At 47.2% G+C, this 18,854-nt stretch overlaps 2 protein-coding genes and 2 long non-coding RNA genes across 11 annotated transcripts; 3 read left to right on the top strand and 1 right to left on the bottom strand.

Annotated features, from left to right (window-relative positions):
- Positions 1 to 217: 217 nt before the first annotated feature.
- Positions 218 to 5,025, bottom strand: LOC120699071. Of its 8 annotated transcripts, none has more exons than XR_005685209.1 (7): positions 3,987 to 5,025; positions 3,761 to 3,907; positions 3,513 to 3,625; positions 2,449 to 2,518; positions 782 to 2,367; positions 622 to 700; positions 218 to 536 (listed from the first exon to the last, which is right to left on the bottom strand). It is a non-coding gene; the product is annotated as an uncharacterized LOC120699071 (long non-coding RNA). The 8 variants fall into 8 exon arrangements; XR_005685211.1 differs by having other exon boundaries at positions 782 to 2,087; positions 2,224 to 2,367; positions 3,513 to 3,907; positions 3,987 to 5,024; XR_005685205.1 differs by having other exon boundaries at positions 782 to 903; positions 994 to 2,367; positions 3,513 to 3,907; positions 3,987 to 5,022.
- Positions 5,026 to 7,584: 2,559 nt separating this feature from the next.
- LOC120701427 lies at positions 7,585 to 8,101 on the top strand. The gene is made up of 3 exons (XM_039985474.1): positions 7,585 to 7,768; positions 7,833 to 7,976; positions 8,050 to 8,101. The coding sequence occupies exons 1-3, from the start codon at positions 7,635 to 7,637 to the stop codon at positions 8,081 to 8,083; spliced, it is 312 nt and encodes a 103-aa protein (XP_039841408.1). The 5' UTR covers positions 7,585 to 7,634; the 3' UTR covers positions 8,084 to 8,101.
- Positions 8,102 to 8,693: 592 nt separating this feature from the next.
- Positions 8,694 to 9,161, top strand: LOC120701426. Its single transcript, XR_005686096.1, has 2 exons — positions 8,694 to 8,756; positions 8,829 to 9,161. It is a non-coding gene; the product is annotated as an uncharacterized LOC120701426 (long non-coding RNA).
- A 2,939-nt stretch (positions 9,162 to 12,100) lies between these two features.
- On the top strand, positions 12,101 to 15,053 carry LOC120700868 (AF4/FMR2 family member lilli-like). The gene is made up of 3 exons (XM_039985075.1): positions 12,101 to 12,813; positions 14,527 to 14,852; positions 15,043 to 15,053. The coding sequence occupies exons 1-3, from the start codon at positions 12,101 to 12,103 to the stop codon at positions 15,051 to 15,053; spliced, it is 1,050 nt and encodes a 349-aa protein (XP_039841009.1).
- Positions 15,054 to 18,854: the final 3,801 nt, after the last annotated feature.

Below are 18,854 nucleotides of genomic sequence, written 5' to 3'. Positions count from 1 at the left end.
TCTATGTCCACAATTTTATTTTGCCGTAAGTACTCCCTCAGGCATTAGTTTTGCCGTACGTGTTCAATGCTTATTGATGTGCATAATATTTGGGAAAATAAACAAATTAACATACATCACATTAATATTAGGATATTAATGTTAATTGCTAATTACCGTGCTACAATAGGAAAAGGAATGTCAAGGAATTATTTTAACACCTCTAATTCAATAGGTATATCAAAATCAAAATACCATGGCCGACTTCTTTATTGACCAAATAAAGTCCACGAAAGGGAGACACGTGTCCACATCTACCAATCATCCATACCATGGGGAGCTACTCAACGGCATCTAATCCAAACTGAACTGGCATGATATCGTTACAATTACAATTCTAATCCAGAATAAATAATGATATATATAGCGCACGGATGCACCACCGCTTGAGACTCTTGAGGCTGAGTGTAAATTCTTGATCCAATCTTCTCTGAGGGCAATGACCCTTTTAACTGCATCATGGGACATAACATCCGTACATAGTTCAATTCTGATAGCTGTAAAATAAGAACAAATCAAGTCACAAATACAGTAGAGCATATATATAATAAATATATCAGCACTCAATGTTGTGGCATGCACCTTCAAGCTTTGCAATGGAAGGGGATGTACCAAGTTCTACTATAAGTGATCACCGTGTCATCTGAATCCACGGGGCAACCTGCAAACAACACATGATAAACGTGAACCATCAAAGCCATCTTGGAAACACCAAATCTGTTTATTTTTTTACCAAACAAACCTCTATCACTATTTTCACTGACTTTAGTTGCCATGAGAAATTTGTTATGGATTTCTTCCTCGAGGAATTCCAATCCTGTGCCCTGGGAATAGTTGGAGACAATACGAAGGAATCCAATGCGACTGCAACAAAAGCAAGGCATAAATAACTATTCAACTATTGGGATTCAAAACTGATTCGCAAAATACATTTCATCAATTAGAAATACCAACCTGGAGTCTATCAAACAAATCTCCCGTGTGACTAATGGATAAAGGGAGCAGTGGGGGGGGGGGGGGGGGGGGGGGGTTCAAAGGACCAACAGAAGCCACAACAGCAAAAACATCAACTACGGATCCATTAGCCAAGCCAAGAGCCTCTTCCATGCACACGAACTTGCGCAGTAAGCCATCTTTGCCTACTTCTTTGTTTTTTTTTTGTGACCGTAAACAATGGCTAGGTAGCTATATATAAAAAAAGACGATTCCAAAGGAGCATGCGAGTATATTTCCAAAAATCAAAATATCGACAAAGCATTAACAAAGCCAGAATGCCCATTGTTGACACGAGTATATTGTCCATTGCCTATTCTTTTAAAGCCAGGATGCCCAGAGTTATACCCCTCAATAAATCATTTATTTGCATTAACAAAGCATTTAGTCACACAATTCTTTTGAAAGAGGTGAATGAGGAAAGATGATGAAAGCAATAGCTAACAAGTCTATAAATGAGAAAGGTGCCATAGTAGGACGAAACAAAACTAAAACCACTGCCATCTCTGCACCAGAGTGAGTGATGTCATTCACCCGAAAAACACATCTTCCCAATTTTGCATAAACTAAACCTGCTTCCCAATTTCTCTGGAACATAATTCATGTCTAAGAGAAATGTAATCACAAACTCATACCGTACTGTGGTAATACAAACAATCAGGAAGCTTTGCTAATTTAGTTCTTCTTGATCTGTTACTGTAATTTTATTGTGGCACAAATCGGATTGGAACTGCAGATGTACAATTTCAAGAAAAAGTAAATCCATATGTGCAAAACAAAATAAAATGACTAATACCGACCTGAAATCATAGTGTCATTAGGAGTTAGGACTTCAATCATTTGCCATATTAGAACATTGGAAGGAAAACTGACTACTGAAAATTGCAATTACACTAGAATTTCCATAAGGTGGGGAAAACGTCAGAGTCAATCACAGCTCGGATCTTGTCATTACGTCCATTAGATAGGCATAAAACAGCCCATCAGGCATCAGTTAGGACCTCCTCATCCTGAGAGTGGATTAGACACCTAATTGCAGACAGAGCTGGGTTGACCTACTCGACCACAAGCAAATAAACAAGATCATTCAAAGAATCAGTTTTGGCCAACACAAACAAAAATAAACATGACCCCGGATAGAAACCTTATCAAGCCATCATACTCCGATTGGTGTTTAAATGTTTTTCAAACCTTATCCAAGCCATCATACTCTATTTGGTGTTTAATTGTTTTCCTCAAAGCCTCTCACTCTGACAAGGCCATGTCTTGTTCATCCTTTATAAGTCTTCATTTTCTTGGAGGAGAGCTTCATGTTCATGGTAACCTGCAATCCACCTGTAAATTCCAATGATATACGGATATAGATGACTGGCCATGATACACAGATCAATGCTGCAATAATTACTTAAAGAATACCTTACAAGGAACTGAGCCGGTTCTTAGATCACCCTGGGCCATGTGTTCCCTATCCTGCCTTACCAATCATCTGAAATAAAGTAACAAAGATGGGATTAGCTTTCAATCATATTTTATTTGCAATTCTAAAGCTCCAGTTATGTAAAAATGCCACACCAAACATGAAGAACGTAGGGAAAATAGATCAGGGACTGCAACACAACTAAAACTTTGCATTAAGTGAAAGTAATTTTCAAAAATTGTCATATTTATTTGTTATACTGCGCAGAAGTTCACCTAACAAGTAAAAGCATATGTTTAGAAGCAGATTCATTGTAGGCCAATTTGATATCTGTTAAAAATGCTTACGATCATGCAGGTTATACTTGTTCAAAACAACAAAAAATCCATTTTGAGAATAGAAGTAACATAATCAGTATTCACTTCTAAAATACTATCTTAATTTGTCAGGTCTCCATTTATCAATCTAAGCAAACTGATACAATTTTGAAATGCAAACTGGTATATAAGTGGCACCAACAGGCCAGAGAAGCAAAATTCGAAAATGATGAGGTGCTGCCAATATTTACTGGCACCAACAGGTCAAAAAAAAAATAAGGGCGATCTTTTGTGGCCATGAAATTCTTCAGGAAGTATAAATCAGAATTTTGCATATCACAATGGCACAAACAATCAACCAGCAGATGGAAAAAAAGACAGCTACAGCATCTTGTTGCTGGTCACAAGACATGAAAGCATCTAGATCTAGCCATAAAACATAATGAATACACTATGATCACAAAATGTATCCACCAAGGGTAACCCTTCCTGATGATGTTTTCTAGTTAAAACAATGATAAAAAAGAATGACAATCAAATGCAACATTGACATGTACCAGGATATGCTACCCACAGCCCTGAACTGACCTATCTCAAGATCGGTTTTCGCCCAAAAATTAATGATCGACAGAAACCTTAGGCCATCATCAATCAAGAGCACAGAGCAGAGCACAATCTCAAATCCGCTAGATCGAAAGGAAGAGGGGCACCCACATTGCCGCCATAGGCACAAAGGTTATACTGACCAGCGAGCATGTGTCGTCGTCGACAACGTTGTCCCTTGAGTCAGCATCGCGGTTGTTGAACTCGCTTTCGACCTCCATCTCCATGTCGCCGTTGCTGTCCAATGCTCAGTAGTCTGTAGTTTGGAATTAATAACCATTTGACACACTTCTGGTGACCTAAGCACTGGCGATCTTGGTAATTTTTGACTGAACTGAAGCATTTTCAAGACATAGCTGATTAGCAAAGCAGGATTATAGAACAAACAAACCATAACATAATGACACCCCCTCTGATAATGGTACGGTTCAGATTCTTCTTGAGATCTTTTCCTTTTTAGCCTCATCAGACATATTGGCATAGCGCAACCTATCCCTCAATCTCTTTATTTCCTATGGAGTGTTTTCAGGAGCCCTAACTGTAATCATTAAAAAATATTAATTACAAAATCTAAAAGCAAAACAAGAAGATCAAACCCATCCAGAAGAGGAGAGCACCGCAGGGGCTGATGTCGGTCGTCCGTATCCACGGGTCGTTGTCGAGCAGGTCAGACAACAGTGGCTGGTGAATGTCGTCGGCCGCCTTGCGGTAGTACAGCAAGGGCGCAGCCGAGAACTGGAGGAGGACGAATCGTGGAATGCCAGGACCTCGGCGACATCAAGGAAGGAGAACTCGAGCTTGACGGCGCAGCGCAGCATGCCGGAGGCCCCGCGGGAGCCCGGGAACGCGAAGGCGGCATCGCAAGAGAAGGCCAGGCGGCAGGTTCCGTCAAGCGGGTCGACCACGAAGTCGAGCCCCCCAGGGCGCGGCGGGGTCGCGTCAGGTGACGGCGAAGGCGTCGGGTGCCCAGAGGTTCCCACAACGAAGGGAGCCGCAGTGGGCGGGGCCCGTGCGCACGAGGAGCTCGGAATCGGCGGCAGCGGCGCGGCGCGCGGCCTCCAGCGGCGCGAAGCAGGCGAAGGCGTGGACGGGGCATGGCGAGGTCGCACGGCGGCGGCGCAGCCTGGAACGTCGTCGTCGCCATCGCTGTCCGAGGCTCGTCGCCGGCGTGGCGCTTGGCCCTTCTGGAGCGCGTCCGCGGCTGGGAGCAGGCGCTGGAAGTCGGGGTAGGAGCCGGGCGGCGGGGGGGAAGGTGATCTTGCGCTAGGGAAGGGGATCTTGCGCTATGACCTGGAGCGCAGCGACATTGAAGGGGAAGCCGTAGAACCCGCCGCCGGCGCCGCCGCCGCCCGCGGCCGACGTGGCGAGTGCCCGTCTTCCGCCCCGCCATCCGCAGCGTCCGCCTTCTGTCGCCAGGGGCGAGGCATTCCTCCTGCTCGGCCTCCACACTCCCCTTCTCGCCATGGCTGCACGACGGCAGGGGAGGCGCGCGCGGTCCGGCTTGCGCCGGCGGCGGGGCTGCTTCGCATGGCACGGTGGGGGAGGCGCGACGGGCGGGGGATTACTGCGCCCAGGCTTGACCGCGGGGGAGGCGGCGTCGCGATTGGATTACCGCGGGGGAGGCGGCGTCGCGATTGGATCCCAGCTTTGGGTACAGGCGGGCGGGTATGAGACGCCGTGGGTGAAAAAAAATGGGATTTGGGCAGAAATAATTTCCTTGATATTGTTTTCCAAATCATGTCAAGCACCTAGGCGGTTTTTTATTTTTTATATTTTTTATTTCCGTTTTTAAAAAAATATATTTTCGATATAGAAATTTACAGAAATATACCCGGCCGCCCCGCTGCCGGGCGGCCGGGACCTGGCCGCCCGGCTGCCGGGCGGCAGGGGCTAATCTGAAAAAAAAGAGGATGCGGAATTGCGGACAAGTCCCTGGGAACCGGCCGCCCGGCAGCCAGGCGGCCGGCCTCCCAGGCCGCCCGGCTGGTGGCGGCCGGCCCCCCACCCCTATATAAGGGTGTTGGCTGTCACTCCCCCCTCATTTGCCTTGCTAAAAATACAGAAAAAAGAAAAGAGAGGGAGGGAGAGGAGGGGTGAGGGAGAGGCAAAGCGGCGAAGCCCTGTCGGATTTTCAAGCCGGCGACTTTAGGTAAATAAAGTTTTTCACATTTTATCAATAGATTATGTTGTAATTATTTTTTTGAAACAGTAGATTACTAATCAGTTCAATTATTGTTAGGAGTGATTAATGGTATATTTAGGTGCATTTACTTATAGTGATTAGTGTTGATATAGAACATTAAGTGTTAGATTTAGTATTAGAAAATATTAGAAAATTGTTAGAGAAGTATTAGAAAATGAAAGATAATATTAGAAAATTGTAGAAAATGTTAGAAAATTGTAGAAAATTGTAGAAAATGTTAGAAAATTGTAGAAAATTGTAGAAAATGTTAGAAAATTGTAGAAAATGTTAGCAAATTGTAGAAAATTGTAGAAAATGTTAGAAAATTGTAGAAAATGTTAGAAAATTGTTGAAAATTATAGAAAATTGTAGAGAATGTTAGAAAATTGTAGAGAATGTTAGAAAATTGTAGAGAATGTTAGAAAATTATAAAAAATTATAGAAACTATTTTGTTGAAACAGTAGATTAGCAATCATTTTAATTATTATTAGGACTGATTAGTGGTACATTTAGGTGTAGTTAATTGTAGTGATTAGCGTTGATATAGTACATTAGCAATCTAATTAATTAATCTTAAAAATTGCAAGATAATATTAGAAAATTTCTAAAATGTTACAAAATATTAGAAATTATTATTAATGGTTAGAAAATATTATAAATTATTTAGGAAATATAAGGAAATATTAGAAATATTTACATGTGTGTGATTGTATTGTATTGTTTTGATCTTACGTGATATGTATGGCTGGGGTTACTCCTGCGTTGCTGGACCCAACAATAGATTCGGGTCACCGGTCCTTCCTTGCGAAGGTTCAGCACCAAGAACTAAACGTGCTGCGTCCACGTCCACCTGCAGAGTTGGTTGCTGTAGACCAACGATGGGTGCCTAGGTGATATGTCGTATATTTTATGTTTTTATCCGTTATACATTTCGTTATATAATGTATTAACATTTGAGCACTGTATGATGCAGGCTGAGCGAGGCAGGTCTTCTCACAGTGGCTCGTCTTGCTGAGAGTGCTTTGGTGAAGCTAGACAGGTCTCTACTTTCAGCTCTCGTTGACAGATGGAGACCTGAGACACACACGTTACACCTCCCTTGTGGGGAGTTGGCACCGACCCTGCAGGACGTTGCGATGCTGCTTGGTCTTCCTATCACCGGAGACTCTGTCGGGCCCCGCGTGGTACCTTCTACGTGGCTGGAGGATCTTGAGGAACGTTTTGCAGGTGTTGCCACCACGATTGATCCTGAAGATTTCAATGAGCACCCACAGTCGAAAGGCCCTTCCAAGTCATGGCTCCTACAGTTTCAGGTACAATTTCGTACAAAACGATGTGTTGATGTATTTTATGGCTTTGAAATAACTCATGTATTTCTTATTCTCAATGTTCGTACTTCATTGCAGCCGGATCTGTTGGTAGCCCATGCTGATGACTACAGCGTGACTAGATCACTCGAGGCATACCTGCTGTGGTTATTTGGGTACATCCTGTTCAACAACTCACACGGGCACTGTGTGGATAGGGTGCTTCTGCCATACGCATAGGAGATCGCCGATGCAGATGAGGATGCCATACCCTTATATAGTTGGGGTTCAGCGGCTCTTGCATGCACATATCGTGGACTCTGCAAGGCATCACGGCAGAATGATAGGAATGCTGTCCTAACGGGGTGCCCAATTTTGCTACAGCTTTGGTCTTACGAGAGGATTGTGATCGGTCGTCCCATGATTGACAAGTCACCGTACACGCCGGATATGTACGGTGACATGGAGGACGACAGACCCACCATGGGGACTCTCTGATACTCTCGACAGGTATGGACCCGATAAAAATTTATATTCTATGCGTACTATGGTCATACATTATTCCCTCAATACCTTTCTTATGGACACATAATTTTTATTTTTGCAGAAAACATGGGCACATGTACAGACCCGGCGGTCTTATCCTGAGTTTGTTGCCGAATTTGATCGATTGACCCCAGAAGACATTGTGTGGGAGCCATACAGTCCTTCGGCTATAGCCGCACGTGCACCGCTGGGGATATCTTCGGTGTGCACACAGGACCAGGTCCTATGGATGACTACTGCAGCTTTGGTGTACGACGTTGCAGTTGAGGCCCACTGCCCGGATAGAGTCATGAGGCAGTTCGGTCGATGCCAGTCTTTCCCTGTGTCTTCAGTATTAGATCGTGTTCAGCGCCACGATCATAGGTAACAAAAATTTATGAGCACCCATGTACTAATAACGTGAAACTAATTTCTATTTAACGTGCAGTTTATCAAGGGCTGGGCATCCTTTCTCGACAATGTGGGTCACTAGATTACAACCATGGGTGGTTGCGTGGGATGATGCAGACGAGCAGTTGGCTGAGGATACCGGTCCACACACTGAGCCTTCGTTTCGGGCGTACCTGACCTGGTACGAACCGAAGACTCTTTGCCGTTTGACGTATGTTGACATGCATCCACAGCCGCATGTTGCGACTTCGCAGGATCGGTATGCACGACACAGGGATGAGGCATTAGCTGGGGCGGTGAGTAAATGTTGACGGCATTTTCAATATTTTAATATTTGTATACTAAGTTTTTTTGGTTGTAGTTCGAGGCATGCAGGCTGCTTGAATTGGATTGCTCACTGAATGTAATGAGGCTTCATGGCGGGTCTACAATGAGCGTGCCGGCACAGGCCTGGACCACTCAACGTGATAGAGCCCGAGGTATGCTTCAGGCCTTTGGTACGCAGACAGAGTACGAGGATTCCTACGGATCGTCGCAAGCGTCGACGTCGGTTCCTTGTGGTCCCGCATGGCAGCAGCCTCCCTTATACCATCGACAGGCAGAAGGTATGGTGTGATATTTACCGATCCGTATGTTTATATGCATTATTTAAATACGACTCCACACAGGGTACGGGTACCCCGGTTCACAGCCCTATGGAGGGCCAGGTGCCTCGCAAGGGGCTCCATTTCATGGGACCCAGTTTACCCCTATGCCACATGCTGGAGGGACTTTAGATAAATATGTGGTGCATAATTTTATTTGCTTATGTTTTATGGTCGAAGGCTCATACGTTGTTATTTTTACTCAGGATCACAACAGTTCACCGGAGCGGGGCCGTCTTCGTATCACCCTATGCCGTCACTAGGAGGATATGAAGGAGCTTCTTCCTATCCACCACCACCACCTCCTCCAACACAGGGTACGTACAATAATTTGTACGGAATTGCATTCACCTTTTGAATGTTACTTAATTTTTTTTTGTGATATGTAGGGTGGTCTGAAGACAACACCGCGGCCTCCTTGGACGAGTTTACACGGTTGTTTGCTACGCCTGCCCAGGACGATGATCCCAGCTTGCATACACCTCTGGCTCAATTACGCCGTCCTGCCAGAAATGTGGGGCCACCGGAACGTCATAGCTACCCTACAGATCACGTACACGCACAACGTAAGAGAGGTCGGAATGGTAGGGGTCGTTAGTTGTTTCCACTTGTTTCTCCGGCGGCATTATGGACTGTGTCGACTGTTCGGATTATGATTGTTTATGATTGTGGTAGTTTACTTGTCATTTGTTTCTATAGATATTATTGATGTGAACTTGTTATGTTTTTGTGGGTTCCATAATGCTCATGAAATAAGGGAATCTCTTGCGAATTTTTTCCGTGATTTAATGAAGGACAAGTTATTTGCGGGAGGAATTAGCGGCCGAGATCCCGCCGACGATGATGATGACTACCGCATACAGAGTAAACTTCGTGCCACGCTCGTATAGCTCAAAATATGTCGCATTGTTTGCCCAGACAAACGTGACAAAAGACGACAGCCCAATAGTAGTGCCCTTTCACCATTTCAAAAAGATGTGACAACACGGCAACCACCCCAGCTCACATTCAAAGCAGTCTCTCGGGCGAGGATGACGGAACTGTCATTCTACAACGAAGGGAGGTGGCGTGTAGTGGGGAAGGCGGCATTTAGGCACGATCGACCGAGCGGCAGCGATGCAGTGCTGTGAGTCTGCATGCACAGAGATGCTCTGCATGCACAGAGATGCATCGAGTAGTCAGTTCGATAATTGAATCTAGCCTTTTCAGTGTTCGGTCAGCTAGCCTCTTCACTGTGTTGTCATGTAGGCTTTTCAGGTCCATTTACACTCCACACTCCGAGTATCAGACCTTTGTGCGCTTATAAATACTCCGAAGTTTGTGAACTCCCAGCAGCACTCAAACACCGAAGCTCATTGTATACCCAATGTCTGGAGGTGGGTCTAGCGGGAAGAATTACTACGGTTTTGGGAAAGGAAAAGGGGGAAGAAAGGGAGACCCCATAATATGGGAGGGGCCTCTTGGACTTGATTCCTTTCCGGAACCAGTGTTTGAGTTTCCGCCACAGCACAAGAGTGATTTTACCAATGAAACTCCTCTACGACAATACGATAACCGTAGAGAACTGTGGCCAAAATGCAGACATGGTGAGGACTGCTTAGTGCAGATGTGCACCGACGGGATGGATGGCGGTCGTCGTTTCTTCAAATGCCCACACGCATGGGTAATACTCGGTTGTTTTATTTCTTTATCTTCGTTGAGATACCTTATATAAAATTTATTTTGCAGTCTTCAGATGCTCCAGAAAACTATGGTTTTACCAGATGGGTCGATCCTGCACCAATTGATTCAGTTCAAGAGTTCATCGAGTACCTCCAGATAAAGATCTTTGATCTGGAATGCAAGGTAAACCATTACGAGGAATTGAGCGAGGGTAACAAAGACGACAAAGATGATGATACCAGCAATGCTGCCGCTTCACAGGATGAACCATGTACTATTCCTTACTGCAACTGCCCTTGTCACAAGAAGAAGGTCCCTGCCCCTCCGGCACCACCGCCTGCACCACCTGCAATGGGTGGATACTGCGGAGAAGGCTCAACGCAGTTTGCTACGTGGGGGTACGGCTACTAGGACTACCTATTGCTAGTCACATGCTACATCGTTGTGTTTGTTGTGTTTTTCTAAATTACCTAAGGCATGTTAGGTTAGTTCAGAATCTGTTTACCGTAGTTGCAACGGGTTCTGCCATGCCACTGCATGTCTGATGTGTGTTTCATTAACATTGTATTATGATGTAATTCCTATGGTTTATATTGTGTAATGCAGTTTTTAGTTCTTAATTCTTACCGTTATATTTGATGTGTAGTTCACAGTATTCTAGTCTCCTGAAAATGTCCGAAAATATTAAAGGCAAGTTCAAAGATTCACTAGATTGCTTGTGCGTGCGTGGCACCTCGGCGCCGTGATCTGTGGCGCCAAGACGTGTTATCTCGGCGCCACATATTACAGCGCCCACTCCCAGGGTCTATTTCTGCAAAAAGTTAGAAAAATAGCACATATATGAAATTATTTCGCGAAAAGGGCTTAATTGCAAAAAAACATTCCGGCCGCCCCGCAGCCGGGCGGCCTTGGGGGCCGACCGCCCGGCTGCTGGGCGGCCGGTTCCCAGGGACTTGTCCGCAATTTGTTTTCCTCTTTTTTTTGCAGATTAGCCCCGGCCGCCCGGCAGCGGGGCGACCGGGGTATATTTCTATAAATTTCCATATCGAAAATATATTTTTGTAAAAAATGGAAATAAAAAATATAAAAATTAAAAAACCGCAAGCACCTAGCCCTTCCATATGGGCCTTCAAGAAGGGGATTTGTGAGAGGGATGACTGGTTTAATATAGGTGAGAAAGCAACTCATTTATTTCATCCTTTATAGTATAGATTCATTGCTCTTAACGAAACCGTCACCGAGGGGTCACATGGCAACAGAGCTCCCAGCAACATGGATCTCCTCCACGGACTGGACTTCTTGAATCCCATCTTGATCATCTAAACGTAGCTGGACCTTCTTTGCTTTAATCAAATCGTCCAAGTAACGCCTCTGCCATTTGAAGTCACCACATGACTGCATGAACAAGAAACCCTTGGTTACACCCTATCAGAGATCTGGAAGCACAAAAACCAAATCAAAGCTCAATTCACTGACCGGGCATTTCATATACACCCGACCGATGTTCAAATTTTCCTTCTGCGACCAGGCCTCACGCACCCTTTCCCTCGAGCACTTCAGGCAAATCATCATGGGCAACCCAGTTTCCTCGCCAAGAAGCTCTGCCATCTGCCTCCATCCAGATGAGGAATCTACAACACGCGGCATCCTTTCGCGCCAGCGGCAATTGCGGGTGGTGAGCAGGGGCAGATTCCGGCGGCAATGGCTGGCGGCAAGCAGAATAGCGGCAGGGAGGCGCGTCTGGCTTGGGTCCGGGCTCTCGGATTGTCATAAAGGATAAGGCAGGGACAAAACGGTCATTTGTCATGGGATGTGGCAACACGCGTCAACAACCTACTAGTCTTGAACGCAATGTCACGCCTAACCTGAATGGATGGAAATTTGTTACATGCCCCTCAGCATCTCCCCCTTCTTCCCCTTTTTCCCCCGCCTTTATGAATGGATCTGTATCCAGCACAAGCGCCAGCACCAGCCACCAGCCACTAGCCCGGCGAGCGGTATGGTTCTCATCGAGGTAAACAACGACTCCGGCTTCGATTCCGGCATGGGTTTCCCCATGCTGGCTGCCGATCTGACGGCAGCCTTGCAACTGTTGGAGCCGGCCAAGCGGCCCCACGGTCTCGCACCGACGTCGAAGGACATCTCCACGGCCTCGCCGGCCGCCAAGCGCCCCCGCGGTTGCCCGCGGAAGGCTAAGTCGCCATCGTCGGCCTGGCCGGTGGTCAAGCGCCCTTGTGGGCGCCCGCAAAAGGCTGCGTCACCCTCCTCGGCCTCGCCGGCGACCAAGCGCCCCCGCGGATCCCTGCGGAAGGTTACGTCCCCATACTCGGCCTTGCCGGTGGTCAAGCGCCCCCGTGGGCACCCGCAAAAGGATGCGGCAACCTCCTCGGCCTTGGCGCCCTGCACGGCCTCATCACCGGAAAAGCGACCCAGCATAGCTCCGTCGAAGGCCTCGCCGCTGGCTAAACGCCCTCACGGCAGGCCACCGAAGAAGGCGGCATCCGGGGTCTCGAGGCCGGCCTCCTGCGACTACGTCTCCTCTGACGACGATGACTCATCCGACTCCTTCGATGAATTGGAGTTCATGAGGAAGCACATGCTTCAAATGGGTGATAAACTTGATGATAAGAGCAAGTTGCTTGCAATAGCGCAAGCCAAGATTGCTACCCTCGAAAATGAAGTTGAGATTTCGAAATCGAGAGCAAAAACTGGGTGTGGGTGTTAGTGTTTTTTTTGAAATCACTATCAGTGTGGGTGTTAATTTGGTGTCCATAATGCTTGGGAAGATCCTGTGTATGGTGAACAATTGCTAATCCTATGTTTCGTTAATCGTGTGGGTTTGTCTTAATTTGTCGTGTGGATGAATCCGTATGTCTGAATCTATGTTGGACAATTGGAAAGGGGAAAAAATTTGGAGGTAAAAGAGGCAAAAATAGGGTTCGAACACAGGTCCATAGGGTTCAGATTAAACATCGCTACCACTAGAACAACGGCTCGGCTTTGAACGTACAGGACATATAATGCTATACAAATTAATTTTAATGGACATGTGCCACCAGCGCGGTGGGTGGGGCGGGCTTCGCCTGCTGGTCCACGTGGTAGCACGTGATTGGTTCACATGCATAAGAGGTCGTAAATTGTACATTTTTTCATTTTAATCCGGGCTTAGAACTTGTAACTGGTATTTCTCCCTCATACGAACTCCGATTTTGATGATTCTTTTTCTCAATTTTATCTAAAACCCCTATCTTCCATTTAGTTGTGTTTGTTTTGAAATTGTCACACTATTGCATAGATCATTTACATATCACATAGTTTGTTACACCTCAAAATAATAATTAATAAAAGATTTGCCATAAAAATTGCAAATATAACTTCATATTCTGTAATTGTAAGGTAAATATTATATTGTATCCCAATTGGAGGTGTATATGAGGCCAAAAGTTTTACTGAGCTATAGAAACATGATAGTTTGTCTTGAGTTATAGGAAACTATGTAGGAGATGTATCCATTTGTGAACAATGTATGGTCCAACTTTCCCAAAACCGTTGAATTTTTTTTTCACAAGCTTATATACCTAACATATGTTACTGTGTAAGTTTGTACGATTTTCTGACAAACTTATGATTTTATTAATTTTTTTCAAACTACCTTAGGTATAGACGTTTGAATTATCCATCTCAAACAGTTGAATTTTGCATCCATACCTAGGACATGGGCTATAAAGGTACATATGGTTCTGAATACATTTTTTTCTCTAATTTTTTGAATCGTTTTGGATGCACACATAGTACAATTTGAACCTACTTTTCAAACAACTTGTAATTGCCGATATTATCATCTGCTGTGTTAGATGGGCCGCAAAACCTCTCACGGGCCTTTTTCTTGTCTAGCCCGCTCCCTCCTAGTCGTTGATCTGCCAATTGATGACCCACATGGCCACATCCCGCGGACTTGCCGTGATAGTTGCTGTGGTGGTGGTGACAGGCGTCCGCGGCGGCATGGATCGCGGATGGGATGGCTCCAGGCTCCTGCACCAATTTTTTTCCGTCATGGGGTCCGAGGCGTCGCTCGTCTCGGAACTGCCTCGGAGTAGGGAGGGCGTAATCTCTTGTTCCCCCGGCCGTCGCCTTCATCCGTGCTCACAGAAAGAGGAAAAAAGAGAGAGAAGCGCTAGAGGGGCAAGAGGGAGCAAGGCGAGGGGAGAGCACAACCGCTTCCGCCGCCACATCAGACTTCGTTGATGGCTGATGGCAAGCGCCCTCGTGATGTTGACGAGGAGTCCAGTGCCCTGCCGCGTGGTCCGCCGCGTCTTCATCAGGAGCTCTTCTACTAGGGGTATCCATCGTCGCCTTCTTTGTTTCCTTATTGCTCGTTCTCACCTTCCCGTTCTGATGTTTCATCAATGGTGGTTTTTTTGGCAGCGCTGCGTCGAGTGGTCCGCGACAGTGGATAGAGGTGCGGGGCGGCGCTGGAACGTCCGCCGCCGCCACTGCCGCCCCGGGCTCGCCTTCGTCGTCGTCCGGCTGGTCCTCCTCGTCGAATTCCGACCCTTCGGAGGAGCAGCACCCGGACGTGACGGACCTGGTTCGCGAGGCGGACCAGGCGTGCAGTTGGTACTCGGCTGCTATAGGGGAAATCGGGCGCCTGCGAGGGAGCCTGGATGCCGTTGAGGTGGCCCTGGGTGCAGCGGAGGAAGAGACGGTGGCGGCGCGCGGCGCGACCACAGACGCGCTGGCCCGGGTCGTTGGTGAGTTCCACGGCTGTGTCCTGTTGGTATTGGTTCTTGTTTTTGTAGCAGGTCGGTGCGTGTTAACGGTCACTAACGACCTATTTTGACCGTCAACTCCTACACAAAAATGAACCATAATGTGGAATAAATGCTAGGATAGATTTATTTTCTAACGAATTCCACAGATGATGTTCTAGAATGTGTGCAGGTGATTTCTAGCTGATTTTGCAGTATAATAGTGTAGTTTGATCCAAGACACGATGTTCCAGCGAATCAGGATGCAACACGTGTCAGAATATGGAGTAGAGGGCCCACCAGAGAAAGAAACCAACATGACAAAAGCCAATACCCATGCCAATGACATGTGGGCCCAGGAAGGAACCCATCGACCAAAAGAGAAGGTCGGTGGGCCCACTGGGAGGCCGGCCAACCTGCCTAGTCGGCCGACCTGCCCGTGGGCCCCACCGACTTAAACTGGACACATGGAGGAAGCTAATTGGATGAGTATGTCAGTTTGCCAAAGATCAGCTGCAGATGACACCTCCCTTGGCCGTGGCTCCCTCCTATAAATATAGAGGGGGGGGGGGGTAGAGAAATGGAACACACATCACACCACACCCTCTCAACTCACCTTCTCCCTTGGAGTTGGAGGCCTTCATCCTAGATGATTAGGTAGACTAGGAGGTGTAGAATAAGAGGAGGAGAGTAAGGGGGAGTTGGGGAAGTGCCGGGTCTGTCAGCACTCTTCTCCGCTTGTACCTCGACGGATGCTTATTCGGTTGTAAGTGTTTGAGACTTCCTTTGCTTATTTAGAATTAGAGTCTAGATCCAAGTTATCATCTCTGCCTTATATTATTTGATGTGTATGCTTATAAAGTAGCATTTGATCTTAGCTTAAGAACCTGGATAGAAAAGGGTAGTCTTGGCCAGGGCTAAGGTTAGTAGGGAAAGGCGTAGACGTGGTGTCTAGGCTAGATTATACCACTCAGTTGTCCAATAGTCCCACGGTTTGTAGAGGTAGCCGGCAGGTGGTGACAGCCCTGTCCTAGCCCGAGTTATCCTTCACGTTAGGATATTGGATAGAGCACTATTACCGGAGCTATTAGCTTGTATAAGTCGATCGAAACTGGTAGCTCGAAGTATAATGGCAATGTGATCTCTTCTTCTAGGCATATATTCTAGATCTAGGAAGTCCTCTCTTCTATCTTCTCCACACCGGCGTGTGTGTCCTTAGATGAGCCTAAAACCGTAGATAGTGTACTTACGTTCCTTAGTGGATACGATACCCTGGAATACTCTTGGGTGAAAGCTACAGCGGTATCCGTGCGCTTGCGTATTTTATTCGTGACGTTGCAAAGTACCAATAAGCTTTCTGGTGCCGTTGCCGGGGAATGGTAGCTACATTATCTTTAGACTTAGTCGTCCTCGTATTTTCTTTTTTCTTTTTCCTTGATTCTACCTCAACCCCCACTACCCATGGAGCAGCTATCCCTTTTACATCTCTCTTCACCCAAGAGCGAGTTCTATGAGCCAGCACCTTCTGCTGACCCAATTCTTTCTACTAGCTATGAACTCAACTCAGGTTATATAGCCTTTGTTCAGGGAAATTCCTTTTCAAGAAGGGATTGTGAAAATCCCTATCACCATCTGCGCGAGTTTGAGCAAGTGTGTTCATGCAAGAAAATCTCGGGCATGACACACGAAACTCTTAAATGGAAGTTGTTTCCTTTTTCCCTTTCGGGAGAGGCGAAGCAATGGTAGATTCGTGTCATGGGCTATGTGAATGGAAGTTGGATTGAACTTCAGGACAGATTCTGTTCTGTGTTCTTCCCGCTTTCATGAATATGTACCTTACGAACGGAAATTTTGACTTTCCGTCAGAACGATAAGGAATCAATCGGTGTAGCTTGGGGTAGATTTACCTTATTGGTAAAATCAGGCCCAGACTTGTCATTACCCGAGCATTTATTGCTTCAGCATTTTTATGCTAGTCTTGACAAGGAGTCTACACACCATCTCGATCTTACCTCTGGAGAATCTTTCCCTCATCTTACCCTCGCCAAGAGTAGGGAAGTCCTCGACAAAATCTTCGACAGAACTTTTTTCGTTTGTATCCAAGAGCCAGTTCCCACAGAGCCCGAGATGCATCAAGCGGAATCTTCAGAAATCGAATCGGAACCCTCCGAAAGCCAATCAGTAGATTCGATTTATGAAACCACCCCTGAACATAAATCTGAAACATCGGATTAGGAAGACCCTCTACCTCCGGAGTTTCTCCGAAGTATCGAGCCGGATGTCTTTGAAGATTTTGGCAACACCTCAAGATACTTCTGTCAGAAGCGACCACCAAGTCCTGTCACTCCTACGGATCCCTTAGAGGAGAATTTCCTTCGGGAGACGATTCAAGAGTTGATGATGTTGATAAGCAACAAGTGGTTGCAGGAAGGAGAATCATCCTTAACCCCAATCCATCTAAACTCTCCATCCTCATCATTCCGTTGCCGTATCCAAGATCAAAATGTGGACGCTCTCTATAGTCCCACTGTCGGAGCTAATCTCATGTCAAATAAGTTTGCCTTTGCTTTTCTAGGAAATTACGAGCTCACTCTGACAGACAGACAGCTCAAGAGACCTTCAGGTTCTCTTACGAGCAGTTACGGGATAAACACCGATGCGCCATTTTGGCACAATGATGTTAAAGTCCGTCTAAACTTTCATATCTTCGAAGATCTCAACTTCGATTTCTTGATAGGATATCCCCTTAAGGCTCTCTTTAAGGATGTTCCTAAGGACGGATGTTTAAACATCAAGTTAGGGAAGGACACTTTCCACGTTCCCGTGGATCGAGCACTAAAATGCTCAGTGGAAGATCTCCCTACTCCAGAGCCAATCGAGGAAATAATGGCCACTTCCACCTTCGAGTCTTTTGACTCAGACCTCGAGGAGGATATCGAGAAAATGCCGAAAGAAGTCAGCGATGCAGAAGAAGACCCCGATGAAACTTCTGAACTGCCTGCGACTGAAAAGCCATCACGACCTCCGATTGAGCTAAAGCCTTTACCTTCCGGGCTTAGATATGCCTTTCTGAATACCGATGTAGAGTCTCCCGTGATCATTAGCGACAAACTCTCAGAAGAGGAGACGAACAAGATCATCGCTGTTTTAGAGAAGCATCAATCAGTCCCCACACACGGATCACGGCCACGATCCCTGCCGCGCTTGCACCGGGCACGCACGCCAAGACACCGGGCCTCCTTTAATTAGCACCCGCAACCCCCCTGTGCCTTACCCTCACCACACCGCTGCCACCTCCGCACCCCAGTACCACCCCCACGACCTCCGTGCCGGAGCAAAGCCTCTGCTCCGCCGTGGCCTCGCCGCTACGCCACACCCCAGCCACCGCGAGCCACCGCAGCAGCTCCACCGTAGCCCCAGGACACCTCCCCAGCTCTTTGCCTCGATCCTAAGCCTCTGCATCGCCGGAATCGCGCCGAGCCCCCAACTCCGGTAAGCACCGAGCTCCGAGTAATTGCTTGCCGCCGGTGGTTCTCAGGTCACGCTGACCCCTGCGCTGGCTTCGCAGGAGTACCACGCGTCGGCCTGTGGGATCCAGGCGCCCGGAGAAGCACTGCACCTCCCGGACCCCGAGCTTCGTCTCAGCTCCGCCGTCCGACCTCGCTGTCGACACCCCTGCACGACCACGCAGCTCGAGTTCGAGCCTAGGTGAGCACTACCGTGACTCCCTTTACCTGTTGCGCCTGTTGGCTTAGCGCGGAGCCCCACACAAAAGCCGAAACACCACGTGCTGGTGTCTCGCCGCCGCGCGCGCCACTGCTCCGCCGTGGCAGACACCCTGCACCACTGCACAGCCTCGTGTCGGCCTTGTCTAGGCTTTAGTTGGCCTTGCGCACGCACGCACACTATGTTGCGCCCAAACCCGAGCCTCTGAACCGCCCGCACATCGCACGACGGCGAGCGCCACCGCGCAGAGGCGCCGTCGCCGGTGCGCACGCCGCCCCG

The sequence above is a fragment of the Panicum virgatum genome, chromosome 3K, assembly GCF_016808335.1.
Source record: "Panicum virgatum strain AP13 chromosome 3K, P.virgatum_v5, whole genome shotgun sequence".
Taxonomy (NCBI): domain Eukaryota; kingdom Viridiplantae; phylum Streptophyta; class Magnoliopsida; order Poales; family Poaceae; genus Panicum; species Panicum virgatum.
Note: the sequence above shows the minus strand (reverse complement) of the source record. Positions and strands in the feature narration are given on the sequence as shown.

Excerpts from the sequence above, each read along its gene's own strand:
- LOC120701427 (XM_039985474.1), top strand. The coding sequence starts at position 7,635 with ATGACTACTGCAGCTTTGGTGTACGACGTTGCAGTTGAGGCCCACTGC. Across the intron at positions 7,769-7,832 it reads GTTCAGCGCCACGATCATAG|TTTATCAAGGGCTGGGCATC; the intron begins GTAACAAAAATT and ends TTTAACGTGCAG. Across the intron at positions 7,977-8,049 it reads TTTCGGGCGTACCTGACCTG|GATCGGTATGCACGACACAG; the intron begins GTACGAACCGAA and ends GCGACTTCGCAG.
- LOC120700868 (XM_039985075.1), top strand. The coding sequence starts at position 12,101 with ATGGTTCTCATCGAGGTAAACAACGACTCCGGCTTCGATTCCGGCATG. Across the intron at positions 12,814-14,526 it reads AAATCGAGAGCAAAAACTGG|CGCTGCGTCGAGTGGTCCGC; the intron begins GTGTGGGTGTTA and ends TTTTTTTGGCAG.